A 19,396-nucleotide genomic window follows, 5' to 3' on the forward strand; every position below is an offset into this window, starting at 1 on the left:
AACCCATTGGTTTGGAATCAGGGTTTTCTAACTCCCCTAGGTGGACCCTGCGTGTCCACCAACCCGGTTAAAGCGCTGGACATTCGCTTTTCGTCCTCTCAATTTTGTAAACAACACCGCCGCCACGAGAAGGCAGTGAGTAGGACTTCCCTGGCAGAGGCTATATACGCGTGGCCGTGTGAGAGGATTTTGAGAGAGAGGGCGGGTTTTCCCACTCTTGACCGTACCAGAGCATTTGGGGCATTTGAAAGAAACTAAACAAGAAACGACTCACTGAGAGATAGATAACTGATATGGCATAGTGCGTTTTATCTTTGGTATACGAAATAACACCATAGACAAATAACGCTGCACCGAATGTGGATACAATACGGATTAAAAGCTCTATTGATAAGTAATGAAACTTAGGAAAGCACGATGATACACAACATGATTTATATTTTTACGGACTGATGTCGAAAACTGATGCCTGATAAGGATGCTGGGAAAGTGTGAATTTATTAGCTGAATTGCTGAGTACTTTCTAGTACATTTTCCAAAAGACTGTCTAATCGTGCTGCACAGTTGTATATTTGTGGTTAATAGGTTGGGAAAGAATCTTTCGTGAACGAGATAACACAGAAATTATGAAATTTTGTCCGATTCATTTTTTTCGGCTAATTTCCTCTCACTGTGCTGATGTAAGATGTGGTAGCTTAGATTAACACAGACATATCGTCTCAGGTTACCTGTAATCAACTAACGCCATAAAATTTAGATAAATGGCTTAGTGATTAATGCATTTGATTCCCAACCGTAAGGCCGCACGCTCGTATCTCGCTCCGCCCACTTTATCCGGGAAGCCACGTAGTACCACTGACCCTTCAAAAAGGATTGAAGCCAAGTACATACCTGGAATTCCAAAACCAGTTAAATTAATTATCTATTGAGGTCATAAATTTAAAAGGTAACTATCTCTATAGCAATCAGACTAAGACGCGTTTAAAATTATACGACAGCAGTAATGTTTATTCTGGTCTTTTAATTTGTAATCGATGAGTCAGCTGGTTGGTCATAAATATGTAGAACCGATCACAAATGTTCGATTTGCTGAAATTTACATCAACAAAAGAAGGGATTAGGGTCTCAATCCCTAATAACAGATTAGTCATCTCAACTAGATGCTCTGTGTAGACTCAGCACTAATCAATGGGTGAATTTAACGGTGCAGTGGCAAATACTATTGTGACAGACTTTTAATTCATCAAAACATTAAGATGCTAATAGAAATGATGGGATTTTTGAATTATGGGTACTTTGCAGCAGAAGGCAATCACTTTCCAGACAAAGGAGCAGTTTAATTATCTTTATTAGAAAATTGGTTCATGTAAAAAATAACGTTAACAGTCACAACTAAAATATGCCACAATAAACACATTGATAATTTAGTGCAAAATATTGTCGGTAAAACTGTCCTTAAAATATGGACTCAACTAATGTTTGCTCAACATATTTTTCGTCACCACAATATATAACCCTGAAAACAATAGTTCGGGCATTTTGCAAGTCATACTGAAACGTAGTGAATAATATATTGTTTACAACGAGAAATTGTAAATTCCCTGCGGTTTCCTTAAAAAAGATTTATTGCACAACTGTAAAGCCATATATAAATGACAAAAGACTCAGTTTCACGTTTTTAATGTTCAGATGTAATTATCCTAGGCGTTTCACGATTATGTTACTAAGTCTATGATTGATTGCGAAACAAGCCAGAAACTTAGAAGTGAATAAAAATCAATGATAAATCCTGAACCAACAGTTTCTTGATCCTTAAATTCACAAAGATTGGTGTATTGGATACAACCTGCGATAAACGATAAATAACTAACCATTGCCAACCATTCGCGAAAACCACCCAAAAGTTGATAGTGGCCTTGTGATAACAAACCACCCTCTTCCAGTTTTCAATGTCCAATATGCAAAACGTCTTTGTGAAGAATTATTCTGAAGAAATTGATTAATTTATCATCTCGTGCTGATGTATAGTTAGATGTTTTGCTGGATTAATTGCGCTAAAGTAGCTGCTTGTTTGCAGCAGACTCAGTAGTTCCTACTGATTTTTGAGGTTTAATTGTTTTTATGAAGGGAATGAAGTAGACTCACAACCATGGAGTTATGTAAATCCACATATGTCTTGCAGCCACCATTTCATATGGTTCCTCATGTAATGTCATTGAAAAAGAATTAGAAACAAGAAACTGAGTTTATATAGACTAACTAGAAGTTCTTGCAACTCCTTATTTTTTTACTACTTTTCTTCGACGATAGAGTTAAAATAGTTATCGGTGCCACATAAAGATTGATCGTCAGGCGGCTACTTATGAAATGGACTACTCTCACTTGTTCGTTGTTGTCCATCGTATTACAGTTCGGCATCCTGTGATTCCTGAACATTATTCCACTGTAGCCTTCATCTATTTTTAAACAAAGTAACACATCCAGTAGTTTCTTAGCACACAGTCAATCTTGCCTGAAAGGTACCTTCCACAAACTGATCACTGAAGGAATGCTGCAGTCTATATGTCAGAGTTGTCTAACAAGTTCCCAATATTGCTTTCAGGCTAGCATGTCATGACATATGATACAGTTGTAGGTTCCTTGATTGTAATAAAAATAAGGACTCCACGGGTATTCGGAATTTGATAACCTTCTTTTCCATTACATTTTAACAATAAAAAGTCATCAACTCAGTCAAATAAAAATCAGCAGTGAGGGATCTCGAAGACATAATTTGAAGGTAACTTTATGTCGAGAAGTACTAGATCCAATCGGGCTAGTTGTTATATGAAATGTATAACACGTTATACCTGAACGTGATCCTGTGTATGTCCAGTACCAAGTGCTTCCAGCTATACTGTTTCCATCAAAAATAATGAAGTCAGGGTCAAAGTCTTACAGCACTACTTATGGTAGGGGATTTATTTACTGTAACAGCTGAATCCACACCCTATTGGAGTAGTGATGGCAATAAAACATGACCATATACAAGTTTCAACGCAATAAACTTGCGAATCCTTGTCATTTTTCAGACGACTTGCTATTTCCAACATTATTTGATCGTCAATTCTCAACGTAAGGAGCCCTGTGGTGCATAATAATAATAATAACAATTATAATAATAACAATAAAGTGAACAATAAAAAGCTTGTTCCATTGTTTTCTTCCCCAGTTTTTGGCCTTTCCAGTCATCTTTGGAAAGAAATAGGGTGAAAGTGTAAGTGCGTGTAGAACTACACTCGTAATTTTGTAAAGGATCAAAACTTGCTGGACAATTACTTGTTATATATGTGTATAAATATCCTGTAACGGAGAAAAACATTTTGTACGAAAAATGTTTTCATTGTACAGAACAATGAACACAGAACTGATTATTTTAAAGACTTAACCACTGATACAAAGGTATTCTTAAGCATGACATCTATGCATTAAACTTCCACACCTCTACTTCAATGATTGGGAAGTGGTCTGACGAAAAATAAGCAGTTTCGAATTAGTTATCCACAGACACTTCGAAGCACCCTGTGCATGAAAAGCTCCTTTGAAATGGCCTAAAAACCTTTTTTTGACTAACCAACTCAATAAGCACCTATTTCGTCATGTAACATTCAAAGCTTTCTTGATGCCAGAAATGGATAACAGGACTCATGATCGCATACCTCAAATAACAAGGCTTACGCATATGATTCAATTCTAGAGTATGTTATCAACATGTTTTACAGACATTAAAATTCCATCGGTATTTTTGCGAATTTCGCCTATTTCTAACGGCAACTTTGCTCAGAAGCCATTTATTTGTTAATGAGCATCCAACAGGAGGAAACGTTTTTGGCAACCTAGTTGGTATTTTAATGAAAGGGCTTGAAGAGAAGGTGTTCGCTAACACAATCACTTTTGAGTTCATGAAAACACGGCGTTCACATTTTAAGAAACGCCTATGAGCATTTACTTGAGTTTGTCTGAAAAATAGCTGAATATGTTGAGCAGTTATCTTCCTATTGTAGATGTAAATAATTGTCCAAAATCAATAGCTCTTTAAGTGCTCGACATTGGATGCTGACCACATTGTTTTAAGTGGACTTGTGTTGGTTAATTTGACGGTTATGTATTGTGATATATTTTTTTCGAGTTTTCATATATACTTTAATTATTTATTTTTCGCTCATCATAATACTTAATTTTTCACAATGACGGAACAGTCACCTAAGGTTTTTAAGTTACAATCTATTCCCACACCTTCGATTGAGTTAACGCCTTTTTGGCCTGACAATACTGAGTCCTAGTTCTGCTACGCAGAAGCTGACTTTTGCGGGCACGGAATCACGGACTCGCTCGCGCGATTCCTCGCGGTAGTTAAGGCGTTATCGCGCGAATTGAACAGGTACGTAACACCTAGTATGTTTACTAGTGATGTTCCGGAACCTTACGAGACACTCAAACGGTCGAATCTAAGATGCGGAGATCTAACCGATCGACAATGGTTGGATCACCTACATAACAATATCGACCTGCAACATGGTTCCGCGACGGACATGTTAAGTATGAGAGACGTAATAGGTCAAAGAGTTTTCGACGATGGCCTATTTAGACGAGTTTTCTTGTCCAAACTCCCAAGACAGGTGCAGGCAGTTCTCGTCTCGTTCCAAAACAACGCCGTAGGTGAACTAGCTGCATCTGCCGATAGAATTCTAGAAATTACCAAATCCACTAGCGCCGAGGTTTTTTCAGTCAAAGAAAAACCTCAAACGACCCAGAATGACATTAACGAATGATGTCACACACTCACCCTATACCTTAGATTTCGTAATTACCGTAGTCGGTCAAGAACCGCGCGAAGAAGTGTTTCACGTAAGCGGTCTGACTACGAGAGACAGATAATCCCGACTGGTGCTGGTATCATAACCAGTATGGTAAATCTTCTAGAAATGGCACCAAGCCCTGCAATGACACGATCTCTAAGGCGACTGACACGAATAAGAAATCGGGAAACTTCAAAGCCGGCACGAGTTAACGGCAACCGTAGCCGGCGAACATAGCCGCCTCTTATACGTTACGGATGTGACAACGAAAGTTCGCTACATCGTCGACACCGCAGAAGTTAGCGTGCTTCCCGCGAACTCTAACGACAGACTTCACGAGTCTGTTTTAAGTTTACAGGCGGCAAACGGAAAGCAGATCGCTACATACGGCAAAAGGTACGTCTACCTTAACGTGGGTTTACGCAAACCCAACCACTGGATTTTCGTTGTTGCAGATGTCTCTAAGTCAATCATTGGTATAGACCTGTTTCAATACCACAATCTACTCATCGACACTCGCTCACGAAAGTTAATAGACGGTAACACTAAGTTATCTGTTTGCGTAACTCCTTTTTCTGGTTGCAAATTACCTCCAGTCACAGTTAAGCACTCCATAGACCCCCTATATCAATAATTACTCGACAAATACTCCGGGATATACCAACCGCAATCGAAATTGCCTTGCGTAACCAGCAATGTTACAAATCACATCTCGACTACAGGACCACCTGTACTTTTAAAAGCACGACGATTGGCTCCCGAAAAGCTGAGGTTAGCCAAAAACGAATTTGACCACATGATAGACCAAGGAATAATTCGACTGTCAAATATCCATTGGTCATCTCCCTTGCACATGGTCCTTAAAAAGAACAGCAATGATTGGCATTAAACTGGTGAGTATCGGCGTCTGAATGCCAAAACAATTCCCGATCGTTACCCGTTGCCCCACATTCCAGATTCGACAGCTACCTTGAAAGGTACAACTGTCTTTTCGAAAATCGACTTGGTTAAAGCTTATAACCAAATACCTATGTCAACTGACGACATTCCGAAAACCGCCATCATCACTCCTTCCGACCTCTACGAATTCTTACGAGTGCCTTTCGGACTAAGAAGTGGTTCATATAATCATCACACTTCATTATCGAGTGTCCTCCAAAGAAGGGAAGACCGCATTTCGAAGTTGCACCGAATCAAACTTAGTGCTCTACTGAAACATAAAGCCTTTTGTAAGATTACTGCTCTCATTCTATTGTCCTTCAAAATTGTGACTGTCACTATAGAGGACACTTTTCATATCGCTCATGTAATAACATGACAAGTTGTCAGCGAAATATTTTGAAGCCAGTGGAATATTTTATGGTCCTTGTGAACAAGGATTCTAGTTAAATGATTCGAAATTCAGACGAGGAAAATCTTAACCACCAGAAACAACTAAGAATAAGTGGAGAGTATTTTTAGGACATTATGAAATATAAATAATGAACTTAAGGATGCCACATGTGTTCGGAGTTTGACAGTGTAACACACAACACAGTAACTCCTTCTTCTGTGCTATATGAAATTTTTCAAGTAATTTTTCTTTACATTGTTTGTACACAATGTGAACGATTAGAAACATTCTAACTATTTATTCCAGTTGTGGATTTCCTTTTGCCTGATATCCGTATTTGTATTCCGTTTGTGTTCAAATGTAATTCCTGATCACATCACGCGTCAGCTTATTGAGATTACGAGTCGATACTGTTGGTCAATCACTGTCTGGCCAAAGGAATACGCATTGTTGAGTATCATCTTGTTATTGTCGAAGTTTTAAAATTACAAGGCCGAAACATATTACACCTCTAGAGCTATTTCCACAGACTATTCGACAACTAAATCCGCCTGTAGCTCCTCTGAGGGTTACTGTCGGTCCCAAGCCCGGGTAAAGGAGGAGGGTTGGGCATGGGGTTAGCGACCCCATCCCGTAGAAAATCAACTCGCTAAAAAAACGCTAACCAGAAAAAATCATTCAAACCATTCAAACTCTGCCCTGGGAGTTGAAGGAATAATTATGACGTCTCATGATGAAAGCCGAGTTCCTTCGGAAGTCATGAGGCCGATGCACCTTCTTACAACCAGAGCGACAATTTTCATGGGTACATGGAATGTCCGAACAATGTGGAAGACCGGAACAGTCTTTCAAATTGCTGCAGAAATGAGAAAATACAACCTGGAGGTGCCTGGAATCAGCGAAACACATTGGACGCAGATTGGACAACAACGACTATCTTCAGGAGAACTTCTGTTATACTCCGGTCATGAAGAAGGAAATGCCCCACATACACAAGGAGTTGCATTGATGCTGTCCAGAAAAGCACAAAATGCACTTATTGGATGGGAATCTCATGGACCAAGGATCATAAAAGCCTCCTTCAAAACAAAGAGATAAGCTTGTAACATGGTACTCATAGAAATAGTGTTTTCCAACAGGATGTGAAACACAGAGCATTGTGTGAGGTATGATATGTATCCAAAAAATAAGCGTAAATGAGCCCAACATCACAAAAAGAGGGAGGGTGGAGTCACTGACCAGCAAGCACTGATGGTGAGGGCGATGATTTCAATCCACCCGTGTTTGTGGGGCAGAACATTTTGTTTGTATCAGGCTCTTTATGGATGAGAACAAGTCAATCAATCTGTGATATTGAGACTGTTCTCCTACACTCACCATTCAGACTCATGTTTCTAATTTTTGTGCTGGATTAACTATTCTACTAAGACAACCTTTAACATGCTAACTCGGACTTTTACATGAAAACTGTGTGGCAGGCATCGGATGATGAAAAAAACAGACTGTAAAGGATATGGCTGCTATTTTACTCAACACTCTACTCTCTATATGTACTCTCTGTTCTTCCTCATTCCAACCTTGACTTCCCTCCTTCATTGGAACCTACTCCACCTTGATAAATATCACAACTAATTGTTCGTTATTACTGCATTCTCTCCTCTGGAGCCCCTAATCACAGTTCACTCTTGCAACATGAGCTAGTATCAATTTAATCTAATAATTTATCATACCTCCATCTGTTCCACTAATAAATGTTAAGCATTGGTTATCGTTCATATACAAATGCTGTGCTGCTCCCCGGTTTCTTTTTCTTTTTTTCTTCTCTTCAGAACCTTGCTCTGAGGGTGAAGCTGTGTAACTTCTGACATCTGGAACAAGCTCGACGAACGCGCTTTCCCAAGGTCATAGTTCAAACCAGGCGCTCCACCAGCCTACTTCATAACAACTATAAACTTAAAAAGCTGCATTACATAAATACTTAGCACGACCGAAACCCTAATACACTTTTTGTCGAGATTGGATCTGGTATGTAATGTGGACGCCATGCCCCTTTGGAAACTATTCTTATGAAAACACATATCTGAACGAATGAACTGCTATCAACTTTTATAGATTTTAATTACTAAACAATCTTGCTTGGGATGCATACTGTGAACCAGTATATGTTGTAAATTGTAGATCATGCCTGTAAAAATGGCGTGTACCTGCTATTGCAGAAATATATTATTATTATTACAATGAACGTCATCCAATGCTACACGCCTACCAACGACTACGATGAAGACGCTAAAGACCAATTCTACTATAGGCTGCAGTCGATCGTCGAGAAGTGCCCAACCAAGGACCTGACAATTCTGATGGGAGATCTCAATGCTAAGGTTGGAATGGACAACACTGGATACGAAGACGTCATGGGACAACATGGACTGGGAGAAAGGAACGAAAATGGTGAGAGATTTGCAAACCTATGTGCCTTCAATAAACTGGTCATAGGTAGCACCACATTCCCACACAAAAACATAGACAAAGCCATTTGGATTTCACCGGATCACATTACACAGAATCAAATCGACCATATCTGCATCAACAAAAAGTTCAGGAGGACGATGGAGGATGTGAGAACCAGAAGAGGAGCTGATATATCATCCGATCATCATTTTCTGGTCGCCAAGATGAAACTAAAACTCAAGAAGCACTGGACAACGGCGCGGACAACATCACAAAAGTTTAATACGGCCTTTCTTCGAGATGCTGACAAACTCAACAAATTCAACATAGCCCTCAGCAACAGGTTCGAGGCCTTTCATGATCTACTCAATGGAAAAGGGACTACCATGGAGAGCAACTGGAAAGGTATCAAGGAGGCAATCGTTTCAACATGTCAGGAGGTTCTGGACCAAAAGAAGCACCATCACAAGGAATGGATCACTGTCGGTACACTGGATAAAATTGAAGCAAGGAGGAACAAGAAGGCAGCAAACAATATCAGCTGAACCAGAGCGGAAAAAGCCAAGGCACAAGCCGAATGCTCAGAGGCAAACAAGCAAGTGAAGAGGAGCATCAGAACGGACAAACGTAAATATGTGGAAGATTTAGCGATGACAGCGGAAAAGGCTGCAAGAGAGGGAAACATAAGACAACTGTATGATACAACAAAGAAACTTGCTGGAAATTACCATAAGCCAGAAAGACCAGTGAAAAGCAAGGAAGGCAAAGTAATCACCGACATTGAAGAACAACGAAACAGGTGAGTAGAACACTTCAAAGAACTCTTGAGTCGACCAGCTCCACTGAACCCACCCAACATCGAAGCAGCACCCACGGACCTCCCAATCGATGTTGGCCCACCAACAATTGAAGAGATCAGCATGGCCATTAGACAAATCAAGAGTGGCAAAGCAGCGGGACCAGACAACATCCCGGCAGAGGCACTGAAAGCAAATGTAGCAGCAACTGCCAAGATACTCCACATCCTCTTCAGTAAGATTTGGGATAAAGAACAAGTACCAATAGACTGGAAAAAAGGACTTCTCATCAAGATACCAAAGAAAGGCGATCTGAGCAAGTGCGACAACTACAGAGGCATCACTCTCCTCTCAATACCAGGAAAAGTCTTCAACAGAGTATTGTTAAACAGGATGAAGGATTCCGTGGACGCCCAACTTCGAGATCAACAAGCTGGATTTCGTAAGGGTAGATCGTGCACAGATCAAATCGCAACTCTACGTATCATTGTGGAACAATCACTTGAATGAAATTCATCACTCTACATCAACTTCATCGACTACGAGAAGGCATTTGATAGCGTGGACAGGACGACACTATGGAAGCTTCTTCGACACTACGGCGTGCCTGAGAAGATAGTCAATATCATACGGAAATCCTATGATGGACTAAACTACCAAATCGTCCACGGAGGACAACTCACCGACTCATTCGAGGTAAAGACCGGTGTTAGACAAGGTTGCCTACTCTCACCCTTTCTCTTTCTCCTAGTGGTCGACTGCATCATGAAGACGTTAACATCTGGAGGAAATCACGGGATACAGTGGACAGGCAGGATGCAGCTTGACGATTTAGACTTCGCAGATGATCTGGCTCTTCTATCACAAACGCAACAACAAATGCAGGAGAAAACGACCAGTGTAGCAGCAGCCTCAGCAGCAGTAGGTCTAAATATAAACAAAGAGAAAAGCAAGACTCTCCGATACAATACAATATGCACCAATCAAATTACACTTGATGGAGAAGCTTTAGAAGATGTGGAAACCTTTACATATCTGGGCAGCATCATTGATGAACATGGTGGATCAGATGCAGATGTGAGGGCGCGGATCGGCAAAGCAAGAGCAGCATACCTACAACTGAAAAACATCTGGAGCTCAAAACAATTGTCAACCAACACCAAGGTAAGAATTTTCAATACAAATGTCAAGACAGTTCTACTGTATAGAGCGGAGACGTGGAGAACTACCAAAGCCATTGTCCAGAAGATACAAGTGTTTATTAACAGCTGTCTACGCAAGATACTTCGGATCAGATGGCCAGACACTATCAGCAACAAGCTACTGTGGGAGACAACAAACCAGATTCCAGCAGAGGAAGAAATCAGGAAGAAGTACTGGAAGTGGATTGGGCACACCTTGAGGAAATCACCTAGTTGCGTCACAAGACAAGCCCTCACACGGAATCCTGAAGGTCAAAGGAGAAGAGGAAGACCAAAGAACACATTACGCCGAGAAATAGAGATAGACATGAGAAGAATGAACAAGAACCGGATAGAACTAGAAAAGAAGGCCCAGGACAGAGTGGGTTGGAGAAAGCTGGTCGGCGGCCTATGCTCCATTGGGAGTAACAGGCGTAAGTAAGTAAGTAAGTAAGTCGACAACTGATAGCTCTATGTTGAAACTTTATATTAAGTTAGACTGTAGGCAGTTGTATTGCTACAAACCTACATGATTTATTCTAACATATGAACGAACAAATTATTCTAATCTATCACTCATATATTCAGGCTTGTGTAGTGTTTGTACGAAGTAATGATTCCTTTATACTTGATGATTGCCTAATTCCGTTTTACAATTACAATACATTCGTTTGTGCTCAGCTAGTGCTTCATGATCTGAAATACGCTATTTTGGGGATTCCTGGTTAGTAAAATAAGTCTAATTCTTCTGAATATCGTAACTTGTAAGTTATTTGCCCGTAAGATTGAGTGTTCTAATATGTTGGTATATCTGTTTGTTACTTACTCTATTCGCTGCCTGTTTTTAGCTAATTTTTCTGTTTGTCCATAATTGTCAAGTCACGCTTACTGAAACTGAAAAGGTGATGTTTACCTTTGTACATAACTGTGTTGTTTAAATAAATCAATGACTTCTTGGTATTGATGACTGCTGTAATTTTGAATTCCAAATACGATATATTCGTTCGGGCTCATCTAATACTTCTTAATTAAGTTGCGTTATTCCTGGGATTACTAGTTTATACTACAATTCAAATACTTCTGATTATCATAATAACATATACCTGGACAAATAGATTTCTCGATACATTTTCTATCTGCTTCTGATGAGAACTGTCACCTAAAACAGATAAAACTGAAATTTGCACGAGCCGTATATATTCAAACATTTTTATTTAATATTTAGGCTTCATTTTCGAAACCAGAAAGTCATATGGTCGATCAACGAGAGTGTGTGGCTTCTGTCTAGTGAACGAAATATTTATTTAGTGTTCCTTAGTTGTTTAACGAACGTTAATTCGTGATTCAAACAATCCATCGTTAACTTCCAACTGCAAGTGTTAATTCCTGATCATCAGCTAAGTAAATACGAATATTTTGAATGATTCAAACAATAATACTGTCAGTAAATTATATGGCTAACCAAAATTCTAGGAAAAGTTGCTACAGTTACTGATTTCGTCAAAAATATTAGACAATCAAATAAGGTTCTGTTGTATTGGCTAACAGATTAATACGGAATAAACAAATTTTCAAGCACTATTATAACTGTAACTGGACTTGAAATAAAGGGATATTAAGATGTACACAACTCAAGGAATAAGACAAAAGCTGATGTCGGATTGAAATTTTATTTGAGCAACCGTTCACCAATTGTCTTCAGTGAGTTGATATTTCACGACAGAACTCCTGGATGTACCCCTCAAAGTTATTCACTAGTGAGCATATGATTATTATTATCAGAAGGGGTTTTGTGGAGATTTAGTATTTTCATAGTTGAAAGCGTGACTCAATTGAAGCTAGACCACCATGGAAAACCTGGAAGCATTGGACGGCCGTTTCGTCCTATAATGGGACTCCTCAGTAGTGCCCATCCACGATCCTGAACTCACGAGATTCTAACCCAGGACCTATCAGTCTCGAGCCAGAGCACTTAACCGATAGACCACTGAGTCGGCATCCAACGGTGTTAACGTCTAACTTCAAATGATCCACGAAGTTGAGCAACCGGGATTTTATTTACTTACCAATAATCTCAAATCACTTAATAGCCGAATAAACTCATTTGCATGCGGATTTTATTGAGATTTATTGATTTGTTAGTGAATATGTTTGTGATGTGCAGTAAGTTGCAGAAGAAAAACATTATACCCTAAGGGTTCCTAAATGATTGTTATTAGGACAAACTGTTGAATACTAATGAGTAGTATATTGCACAACACAACAAAAACGCGAACAAAAACATACATGCATTTTTATGGTGCACAAAATCACTGATTCTATTTATTGTGGAATCCTCTATCTCATTTTGAGGACTAAAGTGTACCAGTGTTAAATAATTTACTGACTTATTTTAATATTGACTACTATCTGATGGTGGTCGATTGTTTCCGGTATTATATAATGAATAGACTTACGTTGAAAATGTGGGTTATCTGTTCAGTAATTAATCTTAAGATTGATCCCAGTAAAGATTGAGGGCAGTGAAGTCTATCCACCATAGGGTTACGTAAGTGTATTAGTCAGGAGTACGAAGCGAGAACTAAATAATCCTTCAGTAACTACTTAGTTTTCGTAGTTCACCGATTGATGTCAGTCAAATGATTATCACACAGATCTAACTATAATGTTGTACAAATCCCACCCAACGTTTTATACAAGCATCTATTGTCATTCTAGTTAATTACCTTCAGAATTTCTCAAGGGTCGTGTTATGATTTTATGTCCGGCTTTCATTACGTGATTTATTCACCAATCGAAGCACGACTTCTCCAATCTTAGCACTGTGTTAAATCAATGACGTTCGACCAGTATGAGTAGTCTAGCGTCCTTATTGGTCCCTTGTCCACCTCGCCCTTCCAATTGAGTCCAAAACACCAATTTCAGCTTCTGCTATGCGAATCATTTATTTCAAGCATACTCAGTTTATATACCAGACAGACAGACCGCATCACACCATAAAACAAAAAATAATATTTGTACAAGTTCAAGCCAAATGTGGCTGTGAACGTGGGAGATAGTAATCAATAAACTGATAATAATCTAGGAACAGTAATTCCATAGATCAAAGTGAAGCTTTTAATAAGATGAATATAGATATACACCATCTAATTACTTAATAGTTCAACAATAAGAATATATATATATATATATGTATATATAATCATCCATTAGTAGGTCCCGGAAGCTACCCGTACTTATGTCTTCGCTAGGATATAACATGTACTGAATAAATTACACAAATGAAATAAAACGAATATTATATTCAGCAACCATTGCACTAAATAAACGAAAGTAATAATTGGCAAGAATAACATTATTTCACGTTTTTATACCGTTCTAATATACTTTAATGTTGTTGTTTTTCTAGTCTATTACAAAGATGAGTGTTGATATGTAAGCAAGAACAAGTATTTGGATAATAGAAAAAGAAGAAAAACACACTGTAATAAATATTAGGAAGGTTAACTGGTTATGTCCATAAAAAGGATAAAATTGATAAGCAGAAAAGTAACAATGATACCATAGAACTTCGAATAACGGATAAGTTGACTTTTAAAATAAAATATTTGTTTTAATAGGACGCGTGGAGTGGGTTTATGTAATGGTGATAGTTAAGTGGCTAAATAAGTCATCTTTCAAACATTAATTTACGAACTCGAAACTAACCCATAGTTTCTAGGTTTAATTGGTCAGTCAGTACTGTAATAAACGAAGACTTAGTGTGGAAAACCAAACTATTGTTATATACAAAAAGTCAATAGGCGGATAGGATAATTACCAATTTCCATAATAAGAAAATCGACCACAATTAAACAAAACGAAAGAAATTTCTTATTTTGAATATATAATAGAGAATTTCTAAAGCGAGTAGACTTACATATCGTAACATAACTTTTCTAGCACAGAATACTGCAGTTAAAGAACTACTACTTCATCGATTTAACAATAGAAATCACTAGAAAACTGTCAACAGGAAACTCTAGAATTGAGTTTTCCGATAGTTGGTATTCGTCAGCAAGACGTACCTGACCTTGGGGGGACTGATGTTTTTAGTGGGATTTAAATTTAGAAAAAACAGCCAAGTCAATGTTCGAAAATGGATAAAAACTGTGAAGTTGACCGTCATAAACAACTAGAGCAGAACAATTATGACTGTAAACTATCATCAAACACAGATGTTGTAAACTTTTGCAATAAAAATATACTATCAGAAAGCTGTGAAAAACAGTAATACTAAGTATGTGACTTTGATTCATAAATATTGTTTGTTTGGATATTCCAATTGATGTTTGGGACTACAACTGATCAGTTACTTGGCATATGTGCAACCTAGCCCGATCGCCTCAATACTGCCATTGCATCACAAGCATTTTAAGCAGAGATGGATGGTGGCTAGTAGTGGAATCAAAGACGTGCTTCTCGCCCTACTTGGGACTCATCATCTGGATGTACCTGCTTTCGGGAGCTGATATTCAAAACTTGAAACCAGAACAAGCCAGTAGATAAGAAATTTGATTGTTTCACAAGAAATCAAATATATTGACCATAAAATGAGAAAATTGTCAGTTTGCAGGGTATTAGTTAAAAGTAGTCTACAAAAAGCAAACTTATACAAGGTGAGATCAAACTAGGAAGGAGCAAAGTTGTTAAACGAAAAATATTCAGCAAGTTATGAAGTCTTAAATTGACTATTTGAAAAGAACCAATATGTCTCAAACTAAGCATAAACACCTACAGAAACTTGATTTTACTTACTCGAAAACTAGATAGATTTATGACATACGGGGTTAGGTAGCAATCAGGAAGGACTTATTTATAAGATCAGGACTTTTGTTATTATACCTAAATTACATATGAACAAATTTTTTAGTCTAACGTCAGACAGTTAAACCGCTTCAGTGAAAAGTTGTCATTCAAACAAGTCAGTGAGATATCTATAAGTTAGTTTAAGCCATAAAATTCACCAAATCGTGCATCAAGTAACCAGCCACTTCGATGACTAAGACCATCTCGGTGGTTTTTTAGATACAAAACAATTTTACTCCACCATGAAATTGAACTGTATATAATACTTAATATGGTACAAATCCATGAAGTCACTGACAAGTGGACTGAGCCATGTTGGTAGGTGTAGACTACCTGGTTGGGATCCGCCAGATGATAGCAATCAATGGTTAAAGACCTTGAATGACATGGCTCAATCGTTTGCAATGGCAAAGGTGCATCTACTCTTTGTGTTCTCCCGAATTCTAATCTTCTGAATTCTTCATGTCCCTTCCTTTTTTCTCTTTCCAAACTTATTTCACTCGATTATACTCCTTGAATAACATCTTCAAAGCCTAATCTTTCCGATTACTGCTTATACTCTTACTACTTCTACCACTATAGGATTTGAATCGACAACTGCATCTCTGTGCTAATGTGGTATGGCAACTCGAACTGATGTACGTACGTACGAAGTTCTACGTTGTGACTGACTGACTGATGGAATACTTTTAAATCGTAAAACAAAAGTAGAAAGCAACTCAGTTCGAAAATCATAGTATCTACTTATACGTGCAATAAAGTTTCACATAGACTTATTGTGTAAGGGTTTTTTCGATACTAATTTGTCAAATGAATCAAAATAGGCGAAATCAACTTCAATTTTTAAATTAGTAGATCAAAGTCAATCATGTAAGTATACAGAGTTAGACGTTTGAGAAGCCAAGGCAGTCTTTAAGTTGAGTACATTACTCTAGAGAATCTGACAATACTTTTGATATGTGCGTAAAATCCGTCAACACTACGTTCGGAAACAAATTCGATAAAAATAAACGAACGATAAGTATTTCGTTTCACAGAAGTTGGAAACCATTATAACTTAAAGCCATGATTTGGAAATAAAAATAAAGTGTTTGTTAAGAATGAAATTTAACTAAAATACCAGGGAGCACCAGAATTCTTTGTCCAGGCATATTACTCGATATTAGGGTGGTATAAATTATATTCAGCTTTCGTAGGGAGCGAAATGTTTTTGAACAACTAGAGTCCGAAGTTAGTAATTGTCAATTTTTAACATAAGTCGATATCTGTTTTATAGCGTTGGCACTGTCTAATCACAAGACACGAATTATAGCCGATGTGAAAATTTCAATAAGTTGGCCAATCCAATTAGTAAAAAGTTGATTTATTGATAAATAATGAAAGTATGTATATATTCTCAAAAAAAGCCCTGAATAAAAATCATTATTCGACAAAATATTGTTATACAGCATAAACAATAATGAATGTACTTCAGTAAAAATTTTAGAAGAGTAAAACATGATGACCTACTTACAAGAATTAAGAAAGAAACGAAGTGAACAATATATTTTTATACAGTCCAATTAACTGACATTCCATCGTAATGTATTATCCGATGTATCACCATACTGTTTCTTTTCTAACTCTTCCATACGTTCTTGTTTTCTTCTAACCTTTTCAAAATCTCCAATCCCACGTGATTCACTTTCAGCTAATCGGCGTTCGATGGCTTCTACTTGTAATCGTCTACGAGATTCTAGGTCTACGGGTTTCCCACCGCCACCACGTTCCGAGTAGGACTCATAACGGATTTGTGAGTTGTCGTTGTCGTCGACATCGGAACTGCGGAAACAACAGAACAGGCGTTCACACTAAGAAGAAACCGAAATAGAATCATTTTGCTAGATAGAAATCTAAGCTAAATAAACAATTAATTGAACCAATTAATAACTGAATAACGCCGAATCCCGCTTTGTACAGTCTTTAGGCAGTGATCGAATTCTAAAGATAAAGTTGAAGTGCGGTTATCAGCTTAAGTGACCCAACATTACAGTTTGATAAGCCAGTTATTCCCAGAACAGCATAACAGTGACTTCCCCAATTACGGCACTAGTTCGAGTCCTACGAGGAACATCGGTTCAATCAAGGTTACAAATATACTTTACTAATGACGAGTCCTGACTAGCAAGAAATGAAAGCTCAAAGATTTATGGGTTTTGATTCAATGACCGATTAGTTGTGTCATGCCTGGAAAGAAACCTGCTGACTAGATGTGGGAGTGTGCCAGATGTACAAACTTATAAGGGGCTTTGAAATAAGTTGGAATATTTGACTCGTGCCTCCTAATTTTAAAAGCGACCCATACCATTCGGTTATTCGCTGAACATTGTCTACTAATACACTATTCACTTTGTCAATCAGGGTTTATGTAAAAGTTATACAACCGCTGAAAAGAAGAAAGCACTGGGACTGGATAACTGTTCCGTTATAGTATGAGACTTATCGACAGTGTATATCCACGATCGAGCCCAAGTCTTTCAGATCCATAATGAAAACTATGAGAATTCAACGACTGCTACAAACCCGTATAGCAACATTAACCAAATGTTCACTGGTGACCATCTTTTAGAAGTAATAACCGAAGTTCTAGTGAGAGGCCGTAAGAGAGCGAAGCAGTTAACCAACAAAAGCAATGGAAGATGATTGCGCAATATTATGGATTAATCAAAGTTAGATATGTAAACCACCAGATGTCGGCTCAGTAGTCTAAAGGTTAGGCGTTCGCTGTAAGACGAGAAGGTCCTGGACTTGATCACACTAAAGGCATTTAGTGGGTACTGCTGAGGAGTTTCATACTATGACGAAATAGCTGTTCACGGAATACTGGTTGTGTAACTAAGATCAATCAGTGGTGCAGACCATACAAATTTAATCTCCGTAAGCCCCTATATCAATGGGCATAATCTGTTTTAATCTCAATGAGAAAGATGCAGCATTGATTAATGTAAAGACGAGAAGATTGCCAGAAGCCACTTTAGATTTCACTGTTGCTGGGTACTAACACAAACAACATCTGTATAAAAACAGTGTAAAACAGCATATTTCATTTGCGTACACCTCTCTAGTTAGATTTATCTATGCCATTTATGATTCCTGTCTTCAATAAGTTCTGCATATTAACGAGATCGAGTTGTCTATAAAATAACGAGAATCACATGTAAAATTTGCCAGTCAAGAAATATAAAAGATTCCATGAACATGGAGATAAACCCCAAGAATGAAGTAAAAACAAAAGTTTCAGTAAATTTTATGATTTGTAGTCAACCCCCGAATGTATTAAAGTTTACTACTATTTAATCGAGTAATGTGCATGTTTATATTACAAAACTGCTGTAAGATCTGGTTGTATAATAACATGCTTGTCTTATTGGTGAAAAAATTAGTATGTTTAAACACAAATGAACCATCGTTCGATTATAGTACTCAATTAATATAAATTATTCTTACCGAGTCTAAGTCTATGTATTTGAAACTCAAAGTCATGCTGTCTCTATGAGGGCAAATGATACAGCCTGGCTACCGAGACCCAATTAGATAAAGCTTAGTTTCGAACATGTACCTTGTTGTTTAAAGTTAGAAAACAGTCTTGATTTCTAGGAATATTTATGTACCAATATATACAAATAATAAATGGTAATAGAAGGAAAAATAATTAAAGTTAGAAATGACATTGAAGGTGATAAACTTAGCATAAACGAGCAAAACGTGACCAGTTCAGTATACCTGGACGTGTAAAATGTGTATCGATCAATAAAAGAACAGTTGGTTTGCAGTTATTTGGTAAAGCGTACGAAAGAGGATTGTGCCGTAAAGACGTGTTACCCACGTGTAATAGTTATGAAACAGATCTAATACGAGTGTCTTAGCCGTTAAGTCAAAGCTATATATTAATGACAGTTTATGAAAAAGGGC

At 37.8% G+C, this 19,396-nt stretch overlaps 1 protein-coding gene across 1 annotated transcript; it reads right to left on the bottom strand.

Moving 5' to 3' along the window:
* Positions 1–753: 753 nt before the first annotated feature.
* Smp_194560 (putative small VCP/p97-interacting protein) lies at positions 754–18,967 on the bottom strand (the record flags this gene model as incomplete). The annotated part of the gene is made up of 3 exons (XM_018795456.1): positions 754–861; positions 17,017–17,295; positions 18,932–18,967. 3 exons carry the CDS (start codon positions 18,965–18,967, stop codon positions 754–756), a joined length of 423 nt encoding a protein of 140 aa, XP_018649767.1.
* Positions 18,968–19,396: the final 429 nt, after the last annotated feature.

The sequence above is a fragment of the Schistosoma mansoni genome, chromosome 2 (genome assembly GCF_000237925.1).
Source record: "Schistosoma mansoni strain Puerto Rico chromosome 2, complete genome".
Taxonomy (NCBI): domain Eukaryota; kingdom Metazoa; phylum Platyhelminthes; class Trematoda; order Strigeidida; family Schistosomatidae; genus Schistosoma; species Schistosoma mansoni.